At 38.0% G+C, this 24,592-nt stretch overlaps 1 protein-coding gene across 1 annotated transcript; it reads left to right on the top strand.

The window, feature by feature from the left end:
• The first annotated feature begins 6,135 nt into the window (after positions 1–6,135).
• Positions 6,136–23,759, top strand: LOC139696375 (ras-related protein Rab-18-B-like). Its single transcript, XM_071595122.1, has 5 exons — positions 6,136–6,355; positions 7,256–7,370; positions 9,811–10,002; positions 11,937–12,062; positions 22,913–23,759. Exons 1-5 carry the CDS (start codon positions 6,291–6,293, stop codon positions 23,021–23,023), a joined length of 609 nt encoding a protein of 202 aa, XP_071451223.1. The 5' UTR covers positions 6,136–6,290; the 3' UTR covers positions 23,024–23,759.
• Positions 23,760–24,592: the final 833 nt, after the last annotated feature.

The raw sequence follows: 24,592 nt of genomic DNA on the forward strand, positions 1-24,592 counted from the left end.
AATAAATAAATTTAAATAATTTTCAAATACTGATTCTCACAATTTCCAGCGACATTCCAAATGACCAATTGAAATTCTCATTTGGTTTTATACTACCGAGTAGTTGGATATCCAGGAAAACGGTGATCCAGAAGAATGAAATGATTACTGGGTTTTTAAAAGGGTTACCCAGACCTTACATTTGTTTTGGGTTGGAAATGGTTTTAGCCCTAGATCTCCAAAGCCTGACGTCTTTGTTTTAAACTAGACAGGCTGTCTCGGCATTCCCGCTCAATTTGAAATGAATATATATGGACGAGTTTGTGCACGCTATAACATGACCATTGAAAAGAAACATCAAATATGCTTAAATTACCATAGTACAGCCACTTTTTCTTCCTTATTACCCTCGAGAACCTTGATGTACGGGTTCGTTAACTCCATTTTAGTATCCGTATTTCTGCTATCCAATCAACTTAAATCTTCGATAATACTATTCTAGCGTTATCACTGAAACTACCAAGGAATATTATCCACAGAGAAAGACCTTTTTCCTACGCTTATCCAGAAAAGTATACCATCTTTCCTGAGTGAAAGGGAAGCACAACGTTCTTGAGTCGTGCACTAAACTTTTGCCGCCAATTGTTGTGAATCGTCCCGCTTAGTACTGGTCGTTCCATACCATTCCAGATCAATCGTTCCATAAATCCGTTCCAAACAATATGCGACCATTGGCGGTAAAAGCGTAATGCATGGGTTGCGAATATTTGTCATCCCTCCTTTTATGGAAAGATGTTGTAATTTCCAGGTTCAGCGTAGGAAAAAGGTGATTGTAGTGAATGATATTTTATTAGTGCACTGCAAATTCCAAACAGTGATCCCATTCTTCGCAAAACTTACAAATAACTCCCATACCACCATACTTTACGGCATACCAGATCTTTTACAAAAATTATGTTTAAAAAAATGACCTGCCTTTTATAAGTGAAGGCTTAAACTTTATCAATCAATGTTCAATAACCTGAATGGTTTTTATACTCTAGATGGCCAATACTATCTATTTCGACTCCTCTTTATCTACCTCTTATCTTTATTATAATTTTGTATATTATTAAGCTTATCACTATTGTGTGAATTTCGTGTTGTTCGCTTGTGAAATGTCTGAAGAGGAGTGAGTGAAATATAAAACACACTTTATCGTTTTTTTATTACATCTGCTCATAAATAAACAGCGTCTGCTCTTCTTACCAAGTAGGATTATTTGTTTTAACAAATTACCCCAATAAATTAATCATACTTTCGTATGTTTTTGATATTTTTTCTAGCATTTGACCTACTGAAATGATAGTGCATCTTATATGCTCTGAAATATGGTAAACTAATTTCATTTATTCCTGATTGATATCGGTTGCACCGGAGTCCATCCTCCTATCCTGAAAATAATATCCTCAAAATATGGTCACCTGATGACAAAGACTAGTTTATAAACCGCAATAACCTCATTCCCTCAATTATAAGGCACTGCTATAAATCAATGGCTATTCAATATGAGAGAGACTGAAGAACCTCCAAGCTGAGCATCACGAATGACGAGAAACAGCCCGCATTTCACTCAGGATACAACAAACACTCTCCAAAAACAAAATCAAGACAGCGTTTGACAACACACACACACTTTAAAAAACATAATGGGTTTACCCAAAGACAAAATTTGACATAATACAACAAAGCAGGGTTTATAAACTCAATTGAGCGGACTGCAATACCATGTACATTGGACAGTCAGGGAGGACATTCAATATTAGGATCAAAGAACACCGTTCATGCTTCACAAAGGAAGACAACAGCTCCTAATTCACCAGACACCTCTTAGATAAAAATCACACCAGTAAATTCACAGCGAACATTCTTCACACTGAAATGAAAGGGCGCAGGTTGAATGGAACCAGTGACTTGGAGGGCACTTCCCATCAATGTCAGAAGTTTTAACCCCTCAGCTGGGCTCTCAGTACGTGGTACGTCGCACCCGGCAGGTCTCATTTGCGGATCGACGTGCACCATACGTACTGCTCCGCTCTCTAGGTCTCAAATTTTTTCTGCGGCGCCATCGAATTTTTCAAATATATATATATATATACGGTTGCCCTAGGTCTCTTAGATAATGATTCTTGCTAATCGTTCTGTTTCGGCTGCATGAAAAGGTACTCTAGAAGGAAGATAAATCTATCAAGGCTGTCTTTATGAGGTAAGAAAGTTCTTTGCATTTACAACTTGTTCTCAGGTTCTGTTTATCTGTATTGCTTGATATGATCTCTCAGTCAAATTTCTCTGGAACCCTTCCTGTATCATTCTTTCTTTTTCATAACAGTTGTGAGGGCATAAGGCCTCATCATCATCTATGGTCTCAGTTGTTAGATTACTTTTTTGAGAAAGAGAAGTAAAAAAGCCTTGTATATAACCCCCTGTAATGGATTCCAAAGGGATAAGCTTTTTTTTGGAGTGAAGATAATTTAGGGAATTGAGTTGATCACCTGGACGGAGAAAGAGAAGTGAGTATTGGATGTGATAGCGCGAGTTCAAGTGAGGAAGTTTGGTTGAGAGGCACTTTGTTGAAAGGATACAGCCCACTGGGAAGAAGTCCAGGCCAGATGTCAGGTGTGCTCCGCGCGAGGTCAAAGGAGGGATGCAGTTTACTGGTTCCCCGACACCAATGCAGGCCTATATTTGGAGGACTGTTTCAAATTATATCACACAACAATTAACTTTCAGAATGGAGGTTTGAAACCTAAAGGCAAATAAAGAAGTGAAAAAATGAAATATTATGTGTGTAAAATTTTCAATAAATAGAATAAGCAATATAGCATAAGGCTAATTTTTTTGAAAAAAACATTTTAAAAGTTATATTATTTTCTGTGATGCTGCAGACAGAGAGGTTCACAAAACAATTAATTACCGCGAGTAGGACCCAAGCATTTAAATTCTTATACCGGCTCGAAGCGTTAACCATGGTCATACGGAAGCCACTGCACAAAGGATTGGGTAATGAACTTAACAATCACTTTGAGGAATAATGATGTGAAAGTGATATGGACTGTTCAAAGCTGGACCGTGAGAGTGATGATGTTCGCCGGTGCATGATTTTGGGCGCGGTGCCTGCTGGACAGATGCTGCGTTATTTGTGGTGTGATGTTGGGCCATGAGTGACGATAGCATTGGCCTCTTTTTTACTTTGATTATCATAGAATGTAGAAGCTTTGGTTTGAATTTTAAAAATGGCTATTCATGTTATTGTTTCAAGTTTGATTGTGATGCTAAGGATTTGTGCACCACCAGACATTATCTAAATGCAGATGAATTTTAATAATAGTTATTACTAACAGTGCAAGAGTAAGCTGGATTTGCAACCATCTTTCCAAGTACAGACGAAGATCAGTGATTGACCTGGCTATTAATGGAAAATGCTATCCACATCATCTGAAAAATGCAAAATTAATATAAAGAGTCTACTTTCCACAATGTATTTTTTATTTACACACAGATGTCAAGCGATGGAAATCTTGAAATAGTGACTACCAGCTATAACTATCACATTGTCAACTGATACAAAAGAATTTCAAAATGAGATTAAAATTGAACATTAAATAGACCAAATATTTTTTCAATGCAGGTGAAAATGCCAGTGACCAGCATACACCGAGGGCGTTATGGGGTTGCTCTTAAATTACATGAGGCTTTTTGGGGTGAGAATATAGTGATATTTCATTGCATTTCCTAATGCACTATCCATCCTTTATCTCCAAAAGAATGTAAAGTCCTAATGCTCCCTATTGAAACTAGTTTTGGAATGATTTATAGTAACAAAAATACCTTAACAGTAATTCAATAGAATTTACTGAACACAATAATTAATGTTTTATTTATTCTATCAATTTAGAGAATAAAAATAGTAGACATGTTAAGGATTGTTCTCTGTTATCAAATAGTGTATGGACAATTTTTTTCATATATCATTTAACTATACAGTTATCAGTGCATATATATTAATAATGTAGAAGATATTCTAATAAGGTACCTCTTTTTTATGGTTTATTAAACTCCTATTGGAATTTGATAGGAAGCCATTGTGTAAAATTGAAATACTGATGTTCAAGTCTTACTTCAAGTATTCCATTCAAATTGTGTGAGCTTAAACAATGCTTGAAAATTCCCGTTCAAGTTCGAAACTCCCACAAAATATTTGTATAGTTAGCACAGTGGCACAATTCCATAACATTCCCTATACCTCCCTATTGTATTAACCCTTGCTGTTTTGCCCCAAGAGACAAACAAAAACAGGCCAAGTATCCAGCTTGCCATGGAGTTTTTAATTGCCGTGAAACTCTTCGGCACTTTGAATGTAGCGGAGGGTAGGTTTGTGCTAAGCCACTTATTGAGTCAGGTTACAAGATTTGAGGAAGGAACACCAAGTTTAACTTGCGCAAATGACGGTGAGACAGATTATAGGGTGATTACCGTATATAATAAGGGAGCAAGAGTTTTCCACACTGCTTTGAATTTACTGGTCAAAGTATAGTTGTTGTAGTTATAGTTGACACCCACAAATTTCATTTATATGGCTGTGCTTTCCAGCATATCTTATTGCATGTTCACTCTTTACCTATTTTCTAGGTTTATATTAATTAAGGATTCATTCTGTGCTACGACTGTCTCTTTACAAAACTTTATCATCAGTGTTCAGATGCATCGGGATGTATTAAAATTGGATGAGGATTACTTCATGGGCCGAGGCTTTGTACGCAGCAGCCACAAGTTAATATTCTATTTTTATTATTTAGAAAACATAACAATTCTCATAACATAGTAATTGCCCCGGTTGAGTGAATAAATCAAGAAAAAATGTCCTTTGACATAGTAAAAAATTTTCTTCCATTAAGACAATTCACGGGTTCACACCTGTGCAGTTTTGATGGCGTATTTATGGAATTAAAGCTGAACAACATTCACCGCATTAACCACAATTGCCCCCCTGTGTCTATTTTTATTTTCAAACTTGAAAAAATAATGACTCGATGGAAAACGTATCACATCGAACGAGGAGATCAAGGCCAACACAGATGCCTATTTTCAGGGCCTTCCGAAATCTTACTTTTTGGACGACTTAAATAAATAGGAGAGACGCTGGAAAAAGAATGTATCGAGCTAAAAAAAGGTAATCCTGAAAAAAATTACAATGTTTACCAAGTTCTTAATTTCCAGTCTTATATCTAAACTCATTCAGATTCGCCATCTTCGCCCTTGTTTTGGCATTAAGATCTTTTATATGTGTAAAAATGTATATCACACAAGGCGAAAAACTGTGCTCAGAACCATAATGCAGAAATATAAATGAATGGTAAGTCATGTGCTCTCCACTAAAGTTCCATGTCGTTAGGCGGACCTTGGGTGTTTAGGAGCAATGCCTTCCCTGTCAATAGCCACACCCATCGTTGCATTTCCCCTCATTCCTTAATGTCGATCCCGGACAAATGGTCCATTTTCTTTTATATTTAATTACTCATTGTCGACACCAGTCTTCTATTTTCTCTTGACTCTCGTACGCTTCCATCACTAAAAGGGGTGTACGGTTATTTCAAAATAGTATTCACAGTATCGTTATCATACAAGGTTTCTATAAAAATTATTGGTAAGAATTTTTCCTGGCGTGTGTGTGAAGTGTTGAATCCAGACCGTTGGACCGAAGAGTGATCGTGAACTCATCGTATTGGCATTGATAAGATGACATTGCACACCATTATCAGAGAAAATTTGACGATGCAAAAGATCTGCGCTATACTCGTCCCGTAGGTCTTTGAACGGTCGACCAAAAGAGCAGAGTCTAGCGTCTGCTTGCGAAGTCCTTCCTACTCCAGCCCTACTTCTTCTGGGAAGGACAGTTGATTCTTTTAAAAAAATTCGTCAACTCCCCACGAAGCGTACGGAAACAGTCATATTTACTATTTTGATATTTGTCAGGTGTTAAGAACGTATTTAGATATACTTGAGGCTATTCAGTCGATGCGTCAACGAAGTTTTCTCTGTCAAACTCTCGTCGCACTTTTTTCGCGCCTTGTTTTAGGCAACCTGTTGATTTTGTGATATCGGATTTGTGACATTGTCACCTGTCAAGTGTTTTAGTCATGGTCATTATGTTAGCGCTGGAATTCCTCTTTATGTATATACTTTCTGGATGAGTTATTCCTCTAGTTTTATCAAAATCTCTCCTTAGAATAGACTGCTAAATTTTCAACTGTTTCTGACCGAAAGGTGTTATAATGAGTGGCGTTCAAAGCACTGTTGAAATTATTTTCGCTGGAGACAGTGGAGTTGGAAAAAGCAGGTTTGCTAATTGTCCTTACTTAACACACTTTTACCAAAGACTTAACGGCAAAGAAGCCTCTCCAAGGCTGTCGTGCACACCCTACTCCATGCATCTAGTGACGATGTGACTAGACGTTAGACCAACAAAATCCTCTCATAATTGCTGCGAATGAGTTCCTTCTTTCCTTCCTTCCCAACCTCTTGCAGTAGTTCTGTTGGGATGTTATTTATTCCCAAAACCATCTTCGACTTTATTCCCTCTAATGCCTACTCTATCATCGCAAAATGTTTATGAAGAATTTTACTTTTTTCAACAATGCTCTTTCCCTCTTGTTGTATTTTTTACTTGCTATTGAACAATATTATTATTGTTGCACTTTTAATGCTGTATAAAGGGATTAGTCCGTGGATAAATGCATTTATATCCCTAGCTGAGAGAAATTTCACGGAACTCTCTAGTCACTGTCACTTGCCCTGAGAGGTCCATATGATTCAGAATAAAAGATGAATTTCTTGGCTCCACGGGAACTCAAACTAATCACAATATGATATGTGCACCATCCTGACTGACAAAAAACATTTCTTTTGCTGCACATACTTCCTACCTCCTTTCATTCTGTTTAAAATGCATACTATTTTCCTCCCTCTGGCCCTCACGAACTTCTCCCCTCTGTATACCGGTCTTCAGCATTCCATTAGGTACCACTTAATATGCCCAGTGTACACATTTCATGCCTTCTTCAAATTTTTCCCAACAACCTTTCTTTTCTAAGTAACTCTCCAAACAACAGAAATAACTTATTTTGTATTTTAATTATCATTATTATTGAAAGAATATTTTATATCATTATTAGCCATCTTGATAAATATTTTTTTTTTGTGTAGACACCTTTATAGTGAATTTGGAAAATCTTTTCAGCTTATTGGCGTGGATTGTTGGAGATGACAAGCAAACACCCAAAGAGACTATTGGAATGGAATTCGTTCAAGATTCAGTTTTGATTGATGGAAAACAGATCCACCTGAATATTTGGGTTTGTAATGTTAGATATGTTTGCGTTGTATATGGAATGTAATTTATTGTCGTAATTAATGGGTATGGTAATCCAGTGGGTACAGAGCTGGGCTACTGACTTTAAGACCTGGATTTGACTCCCGGGCATGACCATCTGGGCACCCTTTGCCCTTCACCCAAGCTCCTTGATTTTTTGGATATCTGAACTTCTTGGGAAATCACAGGTGGCACCCAGATTAAGGGACTGGCCTCCATAATACCCTAGTGTGTGAATTTTACACACCGTTCGGCTTAGTTGAGTGAGCCTTACCCTCACCTATGTAACCAAACTTTGGGTTGAATACCATGGATTAACCTTTTAATGCTGAATATTTTTTATGACTTTTGGTCTCTGTTCAGGAATTATAATATTGCAGAGATATTTACAGCTTTCTGTAACTGCAGACTTTCCAATATCAATCCACAACGATGACCCTCTAGCAATCAAACCAATCATTAACATTTAGATCCCTCTTCTTGAGCTTCATTTGCCTCATGTGGACAGCTCTGTTGACGCTTTGTTCTTCTCAGGGTCAGTGTCCACTCCATCTTCTTATTTGGCGATCGATCAGAGCCCCTGCATCTCATGCACCCATACCACTTCAAGTTATTCGCTTGCCCATATTGTGCCAAGTGTCCTGGTCTATATACTTCTCTGTTTGTGAATATGCTTGTTTTTACTCTGTCTTGAAGAGTTCCTGATTTCCTGGCTCTTCTCCAGAAACCTATTTCAATAGCTAGCAGTTTTATTTTCATTTATTCCAAGTGTCCAGGCTTAGGCCCCATGTATTAAGTTTAAACTTGAGGTAACATACCTGTTTTACATATATATTCCAGCATTTGTGCCTTTTGTAATTTTTTATCCATATGATTGAGTTCAGTTGTCTCATAGCAACTTTTTCCTGTCTAGGCAAGAACTCCATTACAGAATCAGCTTCACAACATGAAGGAATGGATAGGGGCTAGGTGTTATTATTCTTAGCCAGCCAAGTTAAATGATGCATCTTCTACCCAAATGTAAAACATGAACAATTTTTGAGTTTAATACCCTTAGTGTCGTTTCTTGATTTACATAAAGAGAGTATTAAATGTAAATGCTTAAATAATGCCCATTATTACATTTTAATTTAATCTCACAAGGGTATAAAATGAAAGAAATCACTTGGCTGTGCTCCTGTGAACTTGGCATGCTGTACAAGAACAATCAGCATGGTAACTTCAAATGGGAACAGGAATATTACCTGAGCATATATTCCATATATGCTCAGGCCCCTGTCATAACATGCAGTTATTAACTTGATGTGTAAATCACAGTAATCAACCCGAAGGTCAGTGTTGTAGGTAATGGTTGAGTCCTGAGCCCCACAGTGTGTCGGTTATGGTTTCCCAGGAAGATCTAGTGCTCGGAAAATCACACAGCTTGGGCAGAGCTGCAGGTGCCCAGAAAGGGTTAACCAGGAATCGAATCCAGGCCCTCCGGTCTGCAGTCCAACGCTCTACCCCTGGACTTCCGCATTGCCCTGCTTGATATGTACGGTGTGCAATTCATGTGTCTGTGGAAATAGGTTTAATTTAACTGTCATCATAGAATCTAAATTATTTGGAAGTTATCAGATGCCTACTTCACAATGAGAATGATATATTTTGAATTCTATCAGCCATGAAGTCAATGTACAATGTATGCATACCGAGCCATTACATTTCTTGGAGTCAGTCATATTTAAAACATTCATTTTCCTATTTCTCTTAATTGGGAGACACTCTCCTTTTAGCAAAATCTTTCCTAGTGAACCATACTAAAAGGAAAGACTTTCCACAGATTTTATTATACGGTACAACGCATGTCACCGACTATAATAAAATCTGTGGAAAAGTACAAGTCTTTCCTTTTAGAATGGATATTAAATACTTCCACGAAGTGAAGCCTGAAACAATGGAATATATTTCCTAATGAATATCATAATGAGATAAAAAAACTCCTTATTTATATTCTTTCTCCATTACAGTGACACTGAGCTTGTGATTATCTATTATGCCATAATCGCCTTCATTTCTCAGTGGTACCTGTTCCAAAATCTATCGCCAGCTACATCATGCCTTGTTTTATATGCCAGCACTTTTTGGACATAATTTCTTCTCATTAAGGCTGTCACAAATATTTATCACTTTCCAGACATTTACTCTTGAAATTTGCATTTCATTTCAAGAAATTATAAAGCACTGCAATGTATGTCATCTCTCTTGTTCATCCAATGCTTTAACGACATGGGCTCTGATTTTTTACAAGAGATGAATAAATGAATTATCTTATTTTTATTCTGGTTTATGTTAAAAGTTACTTAGTAAAATATCTTTTACTCTAGATATTAATCCATTCATGAATTCACTGTCTTCTATATACTTAACTGACTGTGTTTCAGGACACCTCTGGTCAGGAAAGATTCCAAAGCCTATGCCCACAGTACTTTCGGAAAGCCAAAGGAGTTATTCTTGTGTACGATATTACCCAAAAGGAAACATTTGACCATCTCCTAATGTGGTATAAAAACATTAGAGATTATGGACCGGAAGGTGCAGCTGTCATCATTGTTGGAAATAAAATAGACAAACATGTATGTATTTATGTTTGTGCTTAAATATAGTGCACTAAGTGGTAATGCATATTTAAATATAGGGCAAAGTGGTAGTCCAGGGGTAGAGCAAGGGACTACTGACCAGAGGGCCTACGTTCGAATTCGGGCTAGCCTCTCTGGGTACCCTCAGTTCCATCCAAGCTTTGTGATTTTTTGGGTACCAGATCTTCCTGGGAAACCATAACCGGCATAAGGAAAGGAGCTGGCCACCTTTATTGCCCTGTTGTGTGAATTTCTCATGCTGTATAGGGCTTAGTTTTGAGTGAACTCTGCCCTCACCTATCCAACTGGTCTTTGAGTTGATAACTGTGATTAGTTGCCATGCTTAATGATAACAAGCATGTATTTAAGTGTGACATGGGGAGGGAATGGTACTGTGTTTCATTGGGTTATTTATTGGCCTCAAGCCAATGGGAAGTAACTAACTAGTGGAAATTAGCAAATGAATAATAATTGTGCATTAAACCTGCTGCGAAGGTGCAGAATTAGGGTATAGGTATCTAAAAAGGCCAAACTGAATTCCTTATATTACAACTACCTAGGCACTGGCCAGAATAAAAATGCTAGCCATCAAATTTTCTGTATAAATGGAATTTCTGGTAAAAATGAAAATTGTTGAAAAGTTCACCACCTATGGCTAAATACTTTTGGGAATTATTGTATTGCACTGTTGATAGGAATGGGCAAATATCAATAAATGTCTAATAATTGGTACCCAATATATGGTTCCAATATTCTCATAGATCACTTGCATGGATGGATTAGGCCTTTCAGAAAATGTTCAGATGCCATCAGGAGACACTTGTAATAAATCTGTTGTTGGCGATGTACATGAGAACAAGGAAAGATAACAGGGAAAGCGTGACTATATTAAAAACTAAGGAAAATGGTATTGTAACAGACACTGTAGAAATAGCAAATATGTTCAACTCCTGCTTTACGGATGTTTTTCGGGGAATAGAAAACAAAAAGTAAAATAAGGCTTGCCTAAATTGCTCAGAAACGACAGAGAACTTCATCAGCATAACAGCACCAAATAGCTTACTGCCCTCGGCAAACGGTATTATCTTGGAGGACTCATATTTTGTGAAAATAATAAGGAGGATGAGGAAAAATAAGTCAGTGGGACCGGATAATATCTCAATTGACATTCTAAAACTGGGTGATACCGCAATAGCTTTGTACCTGAGTCATCTATTCAAAGTAACTTTAAATAATGATGCCTTGCCCAATGATTGGAAAAAAGCAAATATTACACCAATTTTCAGGAAAGGGGATGAAACAGTAGCCAACAATTATAGACCGGTAAGCATAACCTCAGTTGTTTGCAAAATAATGGAAAAAAGAATCGCTGACTACATTCGGGAATGGTGGGCAAGAGATAGATGGCTATTCAAACACCAACATGGGTTTAGAACGGGATACTCCATGACATGACAATGACATGTGTAAACTACATGGTACTGTAACATATTACCACCCTTGTTGAAGAAATATGTGGAGTAGCATTTTGGGGGTTGGGAGTCAATTTCCCTCTGCCCTCTTGCCCATATCTACACCAATTGTCTCTGACATCTATTAGGTATGGCCACTGCTACTATGCCTATTTTATTTCAAAAAACTGCTCAATATTTGTTATTCATTTATTTGAAATGAAAAATTTATGCATATTCATGAATATTTGTTTAAGTAGCAGATATGCTTATACTGATAGGATTTTTGTGCTCTCTAAAATTTCATAAATCATGAATATATCTTTTTAATTCCACTAAAACATTGTGGTTTATTTCTGCAAGGACCTTTTTTTGCCATGGAGAAAATTGAAGATTTAAATATTTTTATCTTTATGAAAGAAAAAAAATGCAGTACTGAGAAAAAATATGCCATGAGAAACTGAATCCGAATATTTACAGGATGACCGAGTGATAACCAGAAAAGAAGGACTTCAATTTGCAACTCAGAAGAATTCTTTGTTCATGGAATCCACTGCCACTGTAGCTGGAGGAATTCATTACATACTTGAGAAATTAGTGAGGAAGGTGAGAAACTGCTTGGTAGCTGGCTTCTTGTGAACACACAACTTGACTCACCAAATATTTTGAATATGCCATGGTTTATTTTTTGAATGTGATTGTTTTTAGATACCCTCTGCCTTTACTTACCTTGATATCTTCCAACAGTTTCCTTGAAAGAGCATGATTAACTCTCATGACTCAACTCACAGGCATTGTGAATCTCAAAGTACCTCCAGCTCTGCTATTCTCTTCAAAATTCTCATTACTTCTGATATATGCAAGTAGCATACATATTGAAAAGAAAAACCTAAGCACATCAACTACGAAGGTAATTTGAAAAGTTCTCAGAATGCAGGAGAAATAAATGACTTGCGTCCATGAAACTTTTTATTTTTTTCAATGCAGTCTCTCCCTGTGCACCAATGCACTTGATCCAGCATTGTAGCGATGTCTTGATCCCATCGCGGAAATTAGATACCTTTAGGTCTGCAAAATACCTACTTCAGCTGATAGTTCTTTGAAGAGAATCTCCATCCACTGAGGAAAATTGTAAACTTGCGGAAGAGATGGAAATCTGATGGAGACAAATCAAGTGAAAAAGGAGGGTGTGGCAACAATTCGTATCTCATTCACGTATTTCTGCCACGGCAATGATACTTGGGGGTGGCATTGCCCAGTAATTGTTTGACCATTGGGAAGATATCTGCAGAATCTCTGCTGCATCCCGGAAAACTGAAGCCATCACCTTTCCGGTCAAGAGTCACAGCACCCATCTGGCAGATACTTTTCTAATATCCAATTCCAATGTTAAAATGTGATATGCCCATTCAGATGACATCCCCACAACTTCTGCGATTTTTTGCTCTTTCAGTCGGCGATCCTCCATGACCATTCTAAGCACTTTTGCAATAATTTCTGGGGTGGTGGTACAGTTTGGCCGACCACTATGTGGATCATCATCTTAGCTCTCGGCCAAACTTAATCCCATTTGTCCACTTGGCAACAGTTGAAGATGAAGGGGCAGAGTCCCCCGGAGTGTTCTGAAAGTCGATTTCCTTTGCTTTTATATCTTTCTTTATGAAGTATTTAATCACTGCTCGAATCTCAATTTTTTCCATTTTACAAATAACTACATGGGAACAAGAACAGTAAGGCATCTGCATCACAGATCTCTTCCCAGAAAACTGAACCGTTTCGTCATTACTCCATTAAGGATTACCAATTACTTTGCGGGTAACTTGTTGTGCTAGTGCTGACATGTGGTGCTGATTCCAAGAACCTCTCAAGCTACCCTCTTAAATGTGTGAATTACAACATAGTCTCTAAGGAAACCTTTTAAACTAAGGTCACACATATGTACTATTTTATGAGTATTAATGTTCATTTCCAGTGGAATATAGGCATCCTTTGAATTTGTTGCTAATGAGAGGTATTTGAGGAAAGAGTGCAAGACATTGCTTGCTTAATTTTACACAATTAAGGGACTGCTACTTCTAATGATTTGTTTCAAAATGAAAAGGACGCGATACCCTACCAGTTTGCAGACCTCTCTCTCTTTCATTTCTAGTGCTACAACTTAAGATTTCTCTCCATTTCATGTGAAAATTTCTTCGGATTGGTTTCAACTGCATACCCTCCATTCAACTTGGTCCAAGGTCTTTCATTTGCCTCTAACTTCTGCCATTTTTATCCCATTCATCCAGCACTCCTCATTTTTTCTTCCCTCTCTGCTAGTAATTTTGGCACAGTGCAGTAACTGAACCACACTGTCTTTCTCCTTTTAATGTCTCTAATCAGTTTTCTTCTCTCTCCAATTCTCATCATTACTTCCCCATTTCTCAGTCCTTTGTATGAAAAAGTCTTTGATTGAAGCTCAACAAATGAAACTGGAATGTTGTCTTTCTTTTTCCTGTTCAATTTAGTGACAAGCATCAAACATTGACTTTTTCCTGGTAAGAATAGTGAAGTAGCAATTTAAGAAACTGCTTTTCTGTGGGTGCACCCAAGAAACATTTATCTGCTGTTGATTTTCCAAAGAAGCAACCTGCTTAGATTTTCTTTGTGTGTTTTCTCAGTTTTATTGGTGTGAAGTTATGGAAACCAACATGGTTTTAAGGGATTTGAAAACAATAATTAGCTCATTAACTGTACCAACAGCATTCTAGTATCCGTCTCCTTGGGTGCTTCCATGAAACAATGGTTTGCAAGATGTAGAATATGAGTTCCCCTTGCTGTGTTCACTGAGGGGATTAATAGGGGAAGAAAGGCTTGTGTGAGGCAAGTATGTAGGTATGTCTAAGAAAGAGGGGTGTCATGAGTTGTGGGAAGTTTTCGGGAGGAACTTGTATGCAGTTGCGTAGCTAGGTTATCAGGGCTCCCCCAAAAAAGTGATTGGAGGGCTCTAAAGTCTATTAGTGCAGCAAGTGTGAAAGCTAAGTGGTTTTTTCCTGTAAGGACTACTTTCAAAATATGAGCTGTACAAGGGGCTTTAGCCCAATACTCAAATAATAATCCCCAGATATTCTGAAAATCTTAACAAACCATCCCTTAGCATAGTTTGTTCTTTGGTAGTTTTGGCGTATGCTCATTGCTCTTTAGTTATCCCATATTTTTCTGTGGGTTCTTGGATTGATATCATGGTCATGGAAGATTGGCTACATTGGGATACGCCTCGTTTTTTGTGGTAGAGTTATCTGGACTTCCAAACCTCTGGTCTGTTGGTGAGTGTGAGGCTCGGTGAAGAAGTTTTTTCTGATTGAAATACTACCCTTACATCCTCAGTTATGTGCATTAATATTTACCCTCCTTTTACATGTTTATACTAATTGCATCTGTTAGTGAAAGATAGGAATGAAAATCCCTAATCATTCATTTCCACCAAAATGATCCATCAAGACAAATGCTAGCAAATGCTTTCCCAGTGATATTCATTTATCACCAGCTGATCGTTCTTTTAACTGCATTCATATTTTGAGGACTACCTTCTATAAATTCTAATGGAAGTCAAGTGTCACTGACCAAATAGTGTTGCTGTATCAAAATCATCGCATCATGATCACGTGGAATGCCAAGGAAGTGAAAATGCCAAGCGGCTGAATCTTGCAAAACGATTGCTGAAAACTTGCCATTTCAAAACCACGGCAACAATACATGAGGTGCGTTCAATAAATAGTGGGAATTTGAGTAATTTGGAATAAATTTTATTTATCCGTCTAGCTTATGTTCAGGGTGCGGCACTTAAATCTGGACAAGCAAGTGTTTCCTGGGATGAGAATTCATTGCCAGATTAGTCTAACTTTGCCCGGATTTCTCCAAAGCAGTATACTTAGCCACAGTATTGTAAACAGTTGGTCTGGGCTACCAGAAGAATCGAACTATTTTGAAATATAATGCCCAGCACAAACGCTTTCCATTATAGCAGCTCTTCGATCGTACTCTGCTTGTGTACGTAACTTCTCGGCCATTTTTAGGTTGTGACTGTTTACTAGATGCCTATAGCTTACAAGAACGCCAAATGTGACCTCCAGTCGAACTACGATATGGCGGGAAATTCAAATTGAAGTTTGTCCAGATTTAACCACTGCACCCTGTATTTTATTCCCTTAGAAGTGATTCCCATTAGATATTGGATACTCTTATACCAATGCGTTTTCCAATCCTCGGAACACTTCTGAACCTCCATCTTCCGTATACCTAGTAGAGCTCTCAGTGATACATTTTTAATATTTTATTTTAATGCTTGGAACACGGTGGCCCTTAAAAGCTCTTTATTTTTGGGAACAGGGTAAAGTCACACGGGGCCATGTCCGGTGAATATGGAGGCTTTGTCTGTCAAAAAGCATTACTACTTTGCTGTTTTTGATCAATAACTCATGGACAGGCAGTGAGCAGGTTCATTATCTCTTAGTGCAAAAGCCATGAATTGTTTTGCCACAAGTACAGGTATTCATTGGAAACTTTGACTTTTTGGGAGCGCATAAAATCAAATTTTTCGCTAATATCTTACGTAACAGGTGTCAAGTGGTGAATTTTCCTGAGCATCAGCCTGGAAAGAATTGCAGTGCTAGAGAAACTTGAGAGGGAATACGTGTGGCTATGAATTAAAGCTATATGTATAGTAGAAACAACTTTCCATGGAAATATTTTAATCAGGGGCTCATGCAGCTTCATTAGTTAATGAAATTACTGTGTCAACCCTCAGAAAAGGATAATATTTTATGTGCCACATCCTCCTGAATCATTCTTTTACATTCAAATAACCACAGCCAAAGTACCACCGCAGCCCTCAGACATTTCTTATGATTGTCAATGTTTTTAACCTCTGCAAAGCAAAGCCTCTGATCTTGATTGGAATTCCAATATTTTGTTCAACTGTGATAGCCTCATGTTACAGAGCATCATATTTGCAAAATTTCATGTGTACTCAAAATTCCTCTTGTCATTGAGGCAACTCGTCTTTCTACAATGATGAATCAAAAGCTGACTTTAGACTGCCAAATGTGAGCATGCCTTGTTACAGTTCTATATGGCTCCACATCCTCCATTTTGTTGATGTGCTACACATCCAGTCCCTCGTGTGTTTCTCTTCATGGCTTATTTTGGAAGTCCTACGTACAATGAGCCGTGGGCAGTTCCCAACACTAGGCAGAGAATAGAATAGCTGCCCTTGCCCCCCGTATGCATGATGACAGAGCTAGGAATCTGTAGAGATCAATGTCAGGGACTTCCAGACCTAAAGAAAGTGACCAATTAGAGAACTTTTTCACAAATCTTATTGTAACTGGATTATAGCTGACCTAAATTTTCAAAGTTTATAGCCACACAGTATTTTATCCAATCATTGAGCTTGATCACATTGGAATCTTGCATGAGCCTTGGGCCAGAGTGGGCCAGCTCTACATTATCAGACTTCTTCTACCTCTTAAATATGTCTCCAAAGAAAAGGTTGCGAGTGGAGGGGGAGGGGGGAGCATTTGAATGAACGCTGTGTAGCAAGATCACTTGGCTATGAATGCTGTAGATGCCACAGCAAAATCAGTTGCTCTGTTCCTCAGAAGAATTTTCTGTCTTTATGAAACATTGTGAGGTGAGTGGACCTGCATTGATTCCATCCAATGCCAGTGATGAGAAGGCCGTGTGAACTGAGTGCTATTTAATTGTTTTCTATTGACTTTATTTGAGTGTGGTGGTGTGGTACTCTCAAGGGTAGAGTCTTTGGCTGGATGACCCTTAATTTAAATTCAGGTGACATGTTTTTCAGTGTTGTCCCACTTGGTCGAGGTAAATCTAACCAATAAATCAAATCTACAAACCCTTTGCCAAAAACAAAGATAGGTCCTTTCATGAGGACCAGTAATTTCTTGTAGAACTAAAGAGTAGGAAAGGGTCTCCTTAAACACTCCTTAAATGTGTGTTTAGAACATGATATGAGACTTTTTATCAGGTGAAAACCCTCACCTATGAAACCTACTCTCACATGTAAATTCGTAGTTTTCGACATAAACTTAGGAAATGTTAAAAAAAATGGTTATATTTTAAGAAGACTCTCAAAATAAAATTCATATTCCAATCACTTCAATGACTCGATGACTTTTGCTCCCGATAAATCGTCTTCTGATCGGTCTAAACTTAGCAGTGACTTGAAAGTAAGTGCAACAGGCGCTGATCTCAAAAAGTGTGTGGGTTACCCCCTCAATTGCCACCTCTTATTTCTGATGTGGAATGTGTTAAACATGGTGCAGAAGAACTTTCTGCAGAGGGGGAAGATGATTTGTTACAGCGAGCCATAAACATAGAAGCCGTAAATCATCGATCATAGGAACATCTACAAAAGAATGCTCTCTTTCGGGGATTCCATGTCGTTCTCATCTCCATGTGTGAAACTTCATGCCTGATAAAACTGGTAGCAATTTGGTAAACTATGAGAAAGATGAAATCACAGAGATTGATGCTTCCACTGACTTAGAGATTGAACAACTTAAGGTAGTGTATGGAAATTATTAATCATTTTGGGTATCCATGCATCAAGATTTTTGCAAAACCCTATGTAACCTTTCTTTTTGCCAAAAAGATGTGTTCGTGGGTAATTTTTCTTTTTTATTTATTTATTTATTTATTTATTTATTTATTTATTTATTCAGTATAAGTCCGAAAACAGCGCATTCTGGCCTTTACATCGAACTATTAACAACGATAACAATGATCACATTTACAAACACCCAAGCCCTAGGTGGAGGAAAACTCACCCAGGCGGGAATCGAACCCGCGACCCTTGGAAGGGCAGACGAGGACGTTACCCCGCCGCCACCGGGGTCGGCGAAGTCATGCCTGCGACCAACACTGGAAAAATGACCTGTTATTTGATGTTCTTGCAAATAAATATTCAGTGCATGCGCAATAAATTGCTGGACCTCAAGGTTCTAGTAAACAAGTAGAAACCCCATGTGGTCTGTGTCAACGAACATTGGTTAAATGCAAGTGACTTGACTCTCTTCCTGGACTTGACTTCAGTGCCTGGGTATGTTATCGCTAGTGCTTTTTGCCGATCAGTACACAGAAATGGTGATGTTTTGATTCTACTTTCTGAATGTTTTTCCCATATTCCAATTGATTTCTCATACAAATTTCTCAACAAAGAACAATCATTTGAATCCCATGTTGCCTGCTTCGAAATGGATGCTACTGTTTTTTATGTTGTCTTTTTATCGTTTGCCTAAGAGTGACTTTTGGGTTTTCCTGACCAAACTAACAAAGCTCTTGGAAATAATCCACAGGTCAATCCATGACTCTTGCATAATAATTACAGGTGACATCAACTGTAATTTTATGGACAATTCTAAAGCAAAAAGGAATTCATAGATTTGCTAACGTTATTTAACATCTATGCTACCAACAGTGAACCTACCAGAGTGAGTGCTAGTTCTCAAACCATTTTAGATATAGTATTGACTAATATCGCCGTAGAACTTGTGCGAACAAATACCATTAATGCCCACCTATAAGATCACAACCCACTTCTTTCTACAATTGCTGTGTCAACTTCCAACGAAAGAAAAAAATACTACGAGGGTCATCCGGAAAGTAGTACCCGTTCGTGCCGCATGAAGTGCTGACGACGCGAGTAGCCGCTGGACGAGGTCAGATAGCTTCAGTGGCTTGTCTGCCTTCTCTGAGCCAAGTTGCGTGACGCTAGCATTGCCTGTGTTGTTTCTGTGATTGTTTACAATGTTTAAAAAAATTGAGAACGCCGCCAGTTGTGAAGTGAGGGCAGTGATTAAATTCCTCAATGCAAGAAACGTTCGCCCATGTGATATTCATCGCCAATTAAAGGAGGTGTATGGAGACAATGTAATGGACGAGTCGTCTGTTCGGCGGTGGTGTCGCAACGTCAACATGGGGAGGGGGAACACACACGACGATGAGCGTTCGGGGAGACCGTCTGTCATTACAGACCAACTGGTGAGCTCAGTTGACGAATTCGTGAGGAACGATCGGCGCGTCACAATTGATGACATCTGTGAGCATTTTCCCAATGTTTCTCGAACAATTGTTCATGAAATTGTTAAACACCATCTGCATTATGCAAAAATTTGTGCAAGATGGGTCCCTCGCGTATCTCAATGAGCTGGCGGCGAAGGACTATGCAGCAGGAATACAGAAACTTGTCACACGTTATGACAAATGCCTTAATTTGCTTGGAGATTATGTTGAGAAGTAGTTTAAAGTATCCTCTTTCAAATAAAATTTTTTATGTTTGTTAATATTTACTTTTGTGTCTTTATTTCACGAACGGGTACTACTTTCCGGATGACCCTCGTACAAGAGGTATTTATCTGATCAAAATATGATTGCCTTTTGTGACTTATTAAATTCCCATGAGTGGTCCATTTTGTTTTATTGCAGTTATCATAATAATCTTCAAAATACATTCCTCCTGCATCGATACACCTGTAGTATGGTGCCTCTGCCACTCATCAAAAGCCCGCTTGAAGTCGGTTTCCGGGATAATGTTGAGAGCCTTTGTCATCGCCGCTTGAACCGCCTCTATGAAGTCGAACCAATATCCTTTGAGGTAATAGCGTTGTCAAGAAAATCTTGATCTTCCTGAATGCTGTCCAAAATTTATTTCAAAATTTCTACCCACGAGAGTTTTTGTTCCTCGCTCAAGACTTTCAGCACCAGCTTTGTGCACACTTTCCTCATCGCAAGATCCTCTGTTACAATGGTGTGGACGGTTCCGACTGAAAGAAGCAAGCACAAGCAAGCAAGATTTTAACGAGAGGCTGTCCACAGGGGTTGGTTCTTGGTCCGTTATTCTGGAATCTTATAACCAACCAGGCACTCAGAAGAGACTTCCCTATTGGGAGCGAGCTCATTGCCTTCGCAGACGACATGGCCCTGACTATAGAAGCAAGCACCAAAGCCAAAATATAACCCATGATTGTGGAATGTATGTATCTAATTGAAAGCTGGGCAACTGAGAAAAAATTAACGATATCGACTGCTAAAACCCAATATGTGATCTTCGGAAGCAAGATGGCTAGGAACCCTACTGTGAAAATTTATAATAAAACTATAAAAAAGGCTTAAAAAGGGCTTTTATAAAAATATAAAAGGGCTTAAATATCTCGGAATTATGTTAGATGAGAAATTATCCTACCAAGCCCATTATAACTACACCACCAATAAAATAAAGTAAATCTTCCAGGCAGCTCAAAGATACTGCAGGTTTAAGTTCGGCACCGACTCCTCAATAACCATCTACAAAGGAGTAACAATTCCCATCGCCACCTATGGCTGCGATATTTGGGTTCATAAGATCAACCTAAGTAGAATCGACCGTAAACTAAAAGAAGCTCAAAGGCCCTGCCTGTTATCAATATGTAGGGGATACTCTACGGTCAGCACTGATGCATTGTGTATAATTTGCAGGCTACCACCCTTAAAATACGAGATCCTGGAAAGAAATGCTATGATCAAATTACAATCTGGACGAAGGGCTAAACATTTCAATCTTGAACTTGGTGAAAATCAAAACATAAGGAAAAATGTCGTAAAAAAGAGACTGGGAAGAATCCATCATTCAGTGGCAATCTGACTGGGATAACAATGTTAAAGGCTCTTACAGAAAGGACATTTTCCCTGTTATTTGCGTTAGATTAAAACTAAAAATCAACCTTTCACACAACTGTACCCAAATGCTATCAGGCCATGGAAATTTTTCAAATTACCTTCACAAAATTGGGAAATCGAGAACTAACCTATGTGATATCTGTTTAACAGAGGACACCGCCAAACACAGAATTGAAGAATGTATCCATTATGAAAGAACAAGACCAGAAATATGGCAAAAAAAAGGCGGTGAAGAAAATTAAATTGCGCGAAATAGTATTATTCTGTTTAAATACCAATTGTAAACTCCTATTTGATTTCATCACATAAGTGGTAATTAAGCAATGTAAGCAGACACATCTAACCTATTTTACTGTCAGTGTAAATTTTCCTATTTAACGAGCTCTACAACTAGGCGAGAAATCAAAATATATCATACATTCACGATACAAACAATTTTTATCTGTATATATTATGTTGTATGTTTCTGTACTTGTGCTGATTATTGTCAAAATATATATTAATTGTACTTGAAGTGCCTAAATTCTAATGTTCTGTGTATTTTGTAAATGGTTAAGTGTGTAATTTCAAATGTATCATTATGTATCTATTGGATACTTGAGAGTTTATGTAAATAACCATTTAAAAATCTCATTTCGGATAACTTAGGCGATTGAAGACAAAAGGGGAATCTAAGCATGAGCAGGTATCCCCTCAATCAACATATATCAGTGTTGTTTAACTATGTATGTTGTTAATTGAATAAACAAGAAAGGGTTGGTTAGGATGTCTCTCTCTACTCCTACCACACCCATTTCCAAAAATAAAGTAGAAGTACCACCACGATTACCATAGTCACTACACAAGGACCTGCAATGAAGGAAAGGGAAGGGAAGGAAAGGGAAGGAACAGGATAGGGATGTACGGGATGAAGGGAGAAAGAAAGTACTCAGAGATGAAGAGGGACCTGATGTAGAGTGGGATGTTGTGTTTTGCTGGGGGTCACAAATTGTTGAATTATTGATTTTTACATCCAAAAACCTACCTTATGCATATAACCTTTTTATGAAAGTCTCACGGACAAGAATAATAAATGTATATGAAGTTAGCACTAGTGGACAAACACAGAAAAAGAAACTCACTAGGTTTTGAAATTTGTGTGATCTAAGCCACCTTTCTCAAGGAAGATATAGAAGGGACAATGTTAGGCAAGCGAGGAAAGGGCAGGAACAGGATAGGGATGTTGGATGGGATGAAGGGAGGAAGGAAGTACTCGGAGATGAAGAAGGACTTGATGTAGAGTACGCTGCTGGATTGTGTTTTGTTATGAGTCACGAAATATTTATTTGGTAGTTGTATCCATCCATAACCTGCCGTAACTGGTAGGTTACCTTATAATAATATATACATTTACAAGGAAATAGGCATAAAGAAAAGGGATAGGAACACTTATAAAGAACGAACACAGGAAAGGTTAGAGCATTGCTTTGGCAAGTTGAATGATGCGGTGTTCAAGTCCCGGTCAAGGAAATATTTTTGTGTTTGTGATCTGCTCGATTCCGCCTTCCCCACCTCTCCTGTGTTCATCCTTTGCATGTGTTCCCTTCCCTTTTCCTTGTATCCATTTCAATGTGAATGAATATTTGTTCGCCGTATGGTGGGATACAGTGTGTGTTTCCAGGAGACCAATATTGTGTTAATTCTGTCTTGCAATATTATTTTCTGTAGTTTCATATAAATTTATCTTTTTATTACTTTCCCAGGTATTGAAAGAGCATGTGTCACACGGGCGACCAGATGTGCTTCAGTTGAGTGAGCACTCCTATGATGTGGCAGTGGCAGCGAAAAGAGGTGTCATTGAGAAATGTTGTTAGTGTTAAATTGGAAATTGGTACTGCATTTGAGGAGAATATTTGTCATGAATGCAAATGTTTAAGGTTTTTTGAGAAGATATCTTCTTTAAACATTTTCTTCGACCGACGTCATGCTGCCATCCGGTGAATCACATTCCGATGTGATTTGAATGTTGCATTTATGTGTGTCCTGTGTGAGTGAGTACACTGTGAGGAAGAACTGCTGAAAACTTAAATTTATCACATTAACTGGTCAGTGTGAGGTAAATTATTGCCTTAATTTAACTCTTCTCTGTGAAGATATTAAGCTCCGTTTCCATGCCAAGAGATTTTGTGCCACTGCAGGGAAATGCAAAATGTAAATTGCCTGCACAGGCCATTTCCTTTGGAGCTGCCCACCTCACAACATTGCTCATTTGCGGGCAGTTGCAATAGCAAGTGGACCGGACACTCCCTGTTACTTATTTGTTTTTCTCTCATCATGAAAACACTCTGAATGGCTTATTGTCAGGGAGGGCATGGGAGTAGTATGCACACGTGTGGCAATGTGGCGCAATATCGGAGACATGAACCTGCAGTTTTCTTACTTGAATGATATCAATTGATATTGTAAAATTATGCTGGATGAGAAGGACTAATTGATGCCCAGGGTCTATGTCTGCTTCCAGTTTAAGAATTGCCTTAATGCATCAACTTGGTGAATGTACTTGGCAATCAAATAAAAAAGCACTTAATCTTTTATTATTGACAAATGCTTGTTGTGTCTTTCAAATCATGGGGTTCATCCCAGTTAAGAAAGGTCTCGTCAAAGCGTAATATTGAGTAATTGATCTGTATCTACTTGACCCATCAATGCCTGAAGTCTACAAGTGGCAATATAGTAATGCAGAATTGAAGAGAGGCTCATTGTTTTGCCCTAACTCAGGTTGTTTTTTTTAGGTGAGGCAGATAAATTATTTTGCACAATTGTTTGGGCTCTGTCCATCCAAAACCTACCCTAACTAGAGAAAAGCTATAACCATAATTTTACCCGTGATGATTTGGATTAGATAAAGGTGACAATATATAGTAGACTATATTGCAGAATAAGGTTAATTTCTGCTGCTAGCCATGCAGTGAAAAGAATCATTGATAATTTTCCTTATTTCTTCCATATCATTTGACTGCACATCTTCACATGGTCTGTAAAATGTTTTCATTCTTTGTCAGCTTTTGTCATAAGAGAGCTTCCAAAAAGCAGAGGAATTTTCCAGCAATCCAGCTTAGCTAGTTCATGCTAGACACCCTTTAGCAGAAAAACTATTCCACAAAATCAAAGATAGACCTCTCTTCCTACCAATTTATGAGTTACAATTGAAGTTTATCTTCAGATTATCTTCTTTTGGAAGCATTTGAGGTACCTACCTGATTTCCAGAAATATTATCAGCATATATATGCATAAACCTTTCTTGTTTGCATTAGTATGCAAATAGGAGTGCACAGTATATTTGATTTTTGATTTTTTGTTTTGGTACTTATGTCTCAAAATTTGTATTACAGTTTCAACAATATAGCATATTTGGATTATTACCAATGTTAGAAGTGTTTTG

Source organism: Hetaerina americana, unplaced genomic scaffold, assembly GCF_022747635.1.
Source record: "Hetaerina americana unplaced genomic scaffold, ioHetAmer1.1.p SCAF_7, whole genome shotgun sequence".
Classification (NCBI taxonomy): domain Eukaryota; kingdom Metazoa; phylum Arthropoda; class Insecta; order Odonata; family Calopterygidae; genus Hetaerina; species Hetaerina americana.

Excerpts from the sequence above, each read along its gene's own strand:
- LOC139696375 (XM_071595122.1), top strand. The coding sequence starts at position 6,291 with ATGAGTGGCGTTCAAAGCACTGTTGAAATTATTTTCGCTGGAGACAGT. Across the intron at positions 7,371-9,810 it reads AGATCCACCTGAATATTTGG|GACACCTCTGGTCAGGAAAG; the intron begins GTTTGTAATGTT and ends ACTGTGTTTCAG. Across the intron at positions 10,003-11,936 it reads GAAATAAAATAGACAAACAT|GATGACCGAGTGATAACCAG; the intron begins GTATGTATTTAT and ends GAATATTTACAG.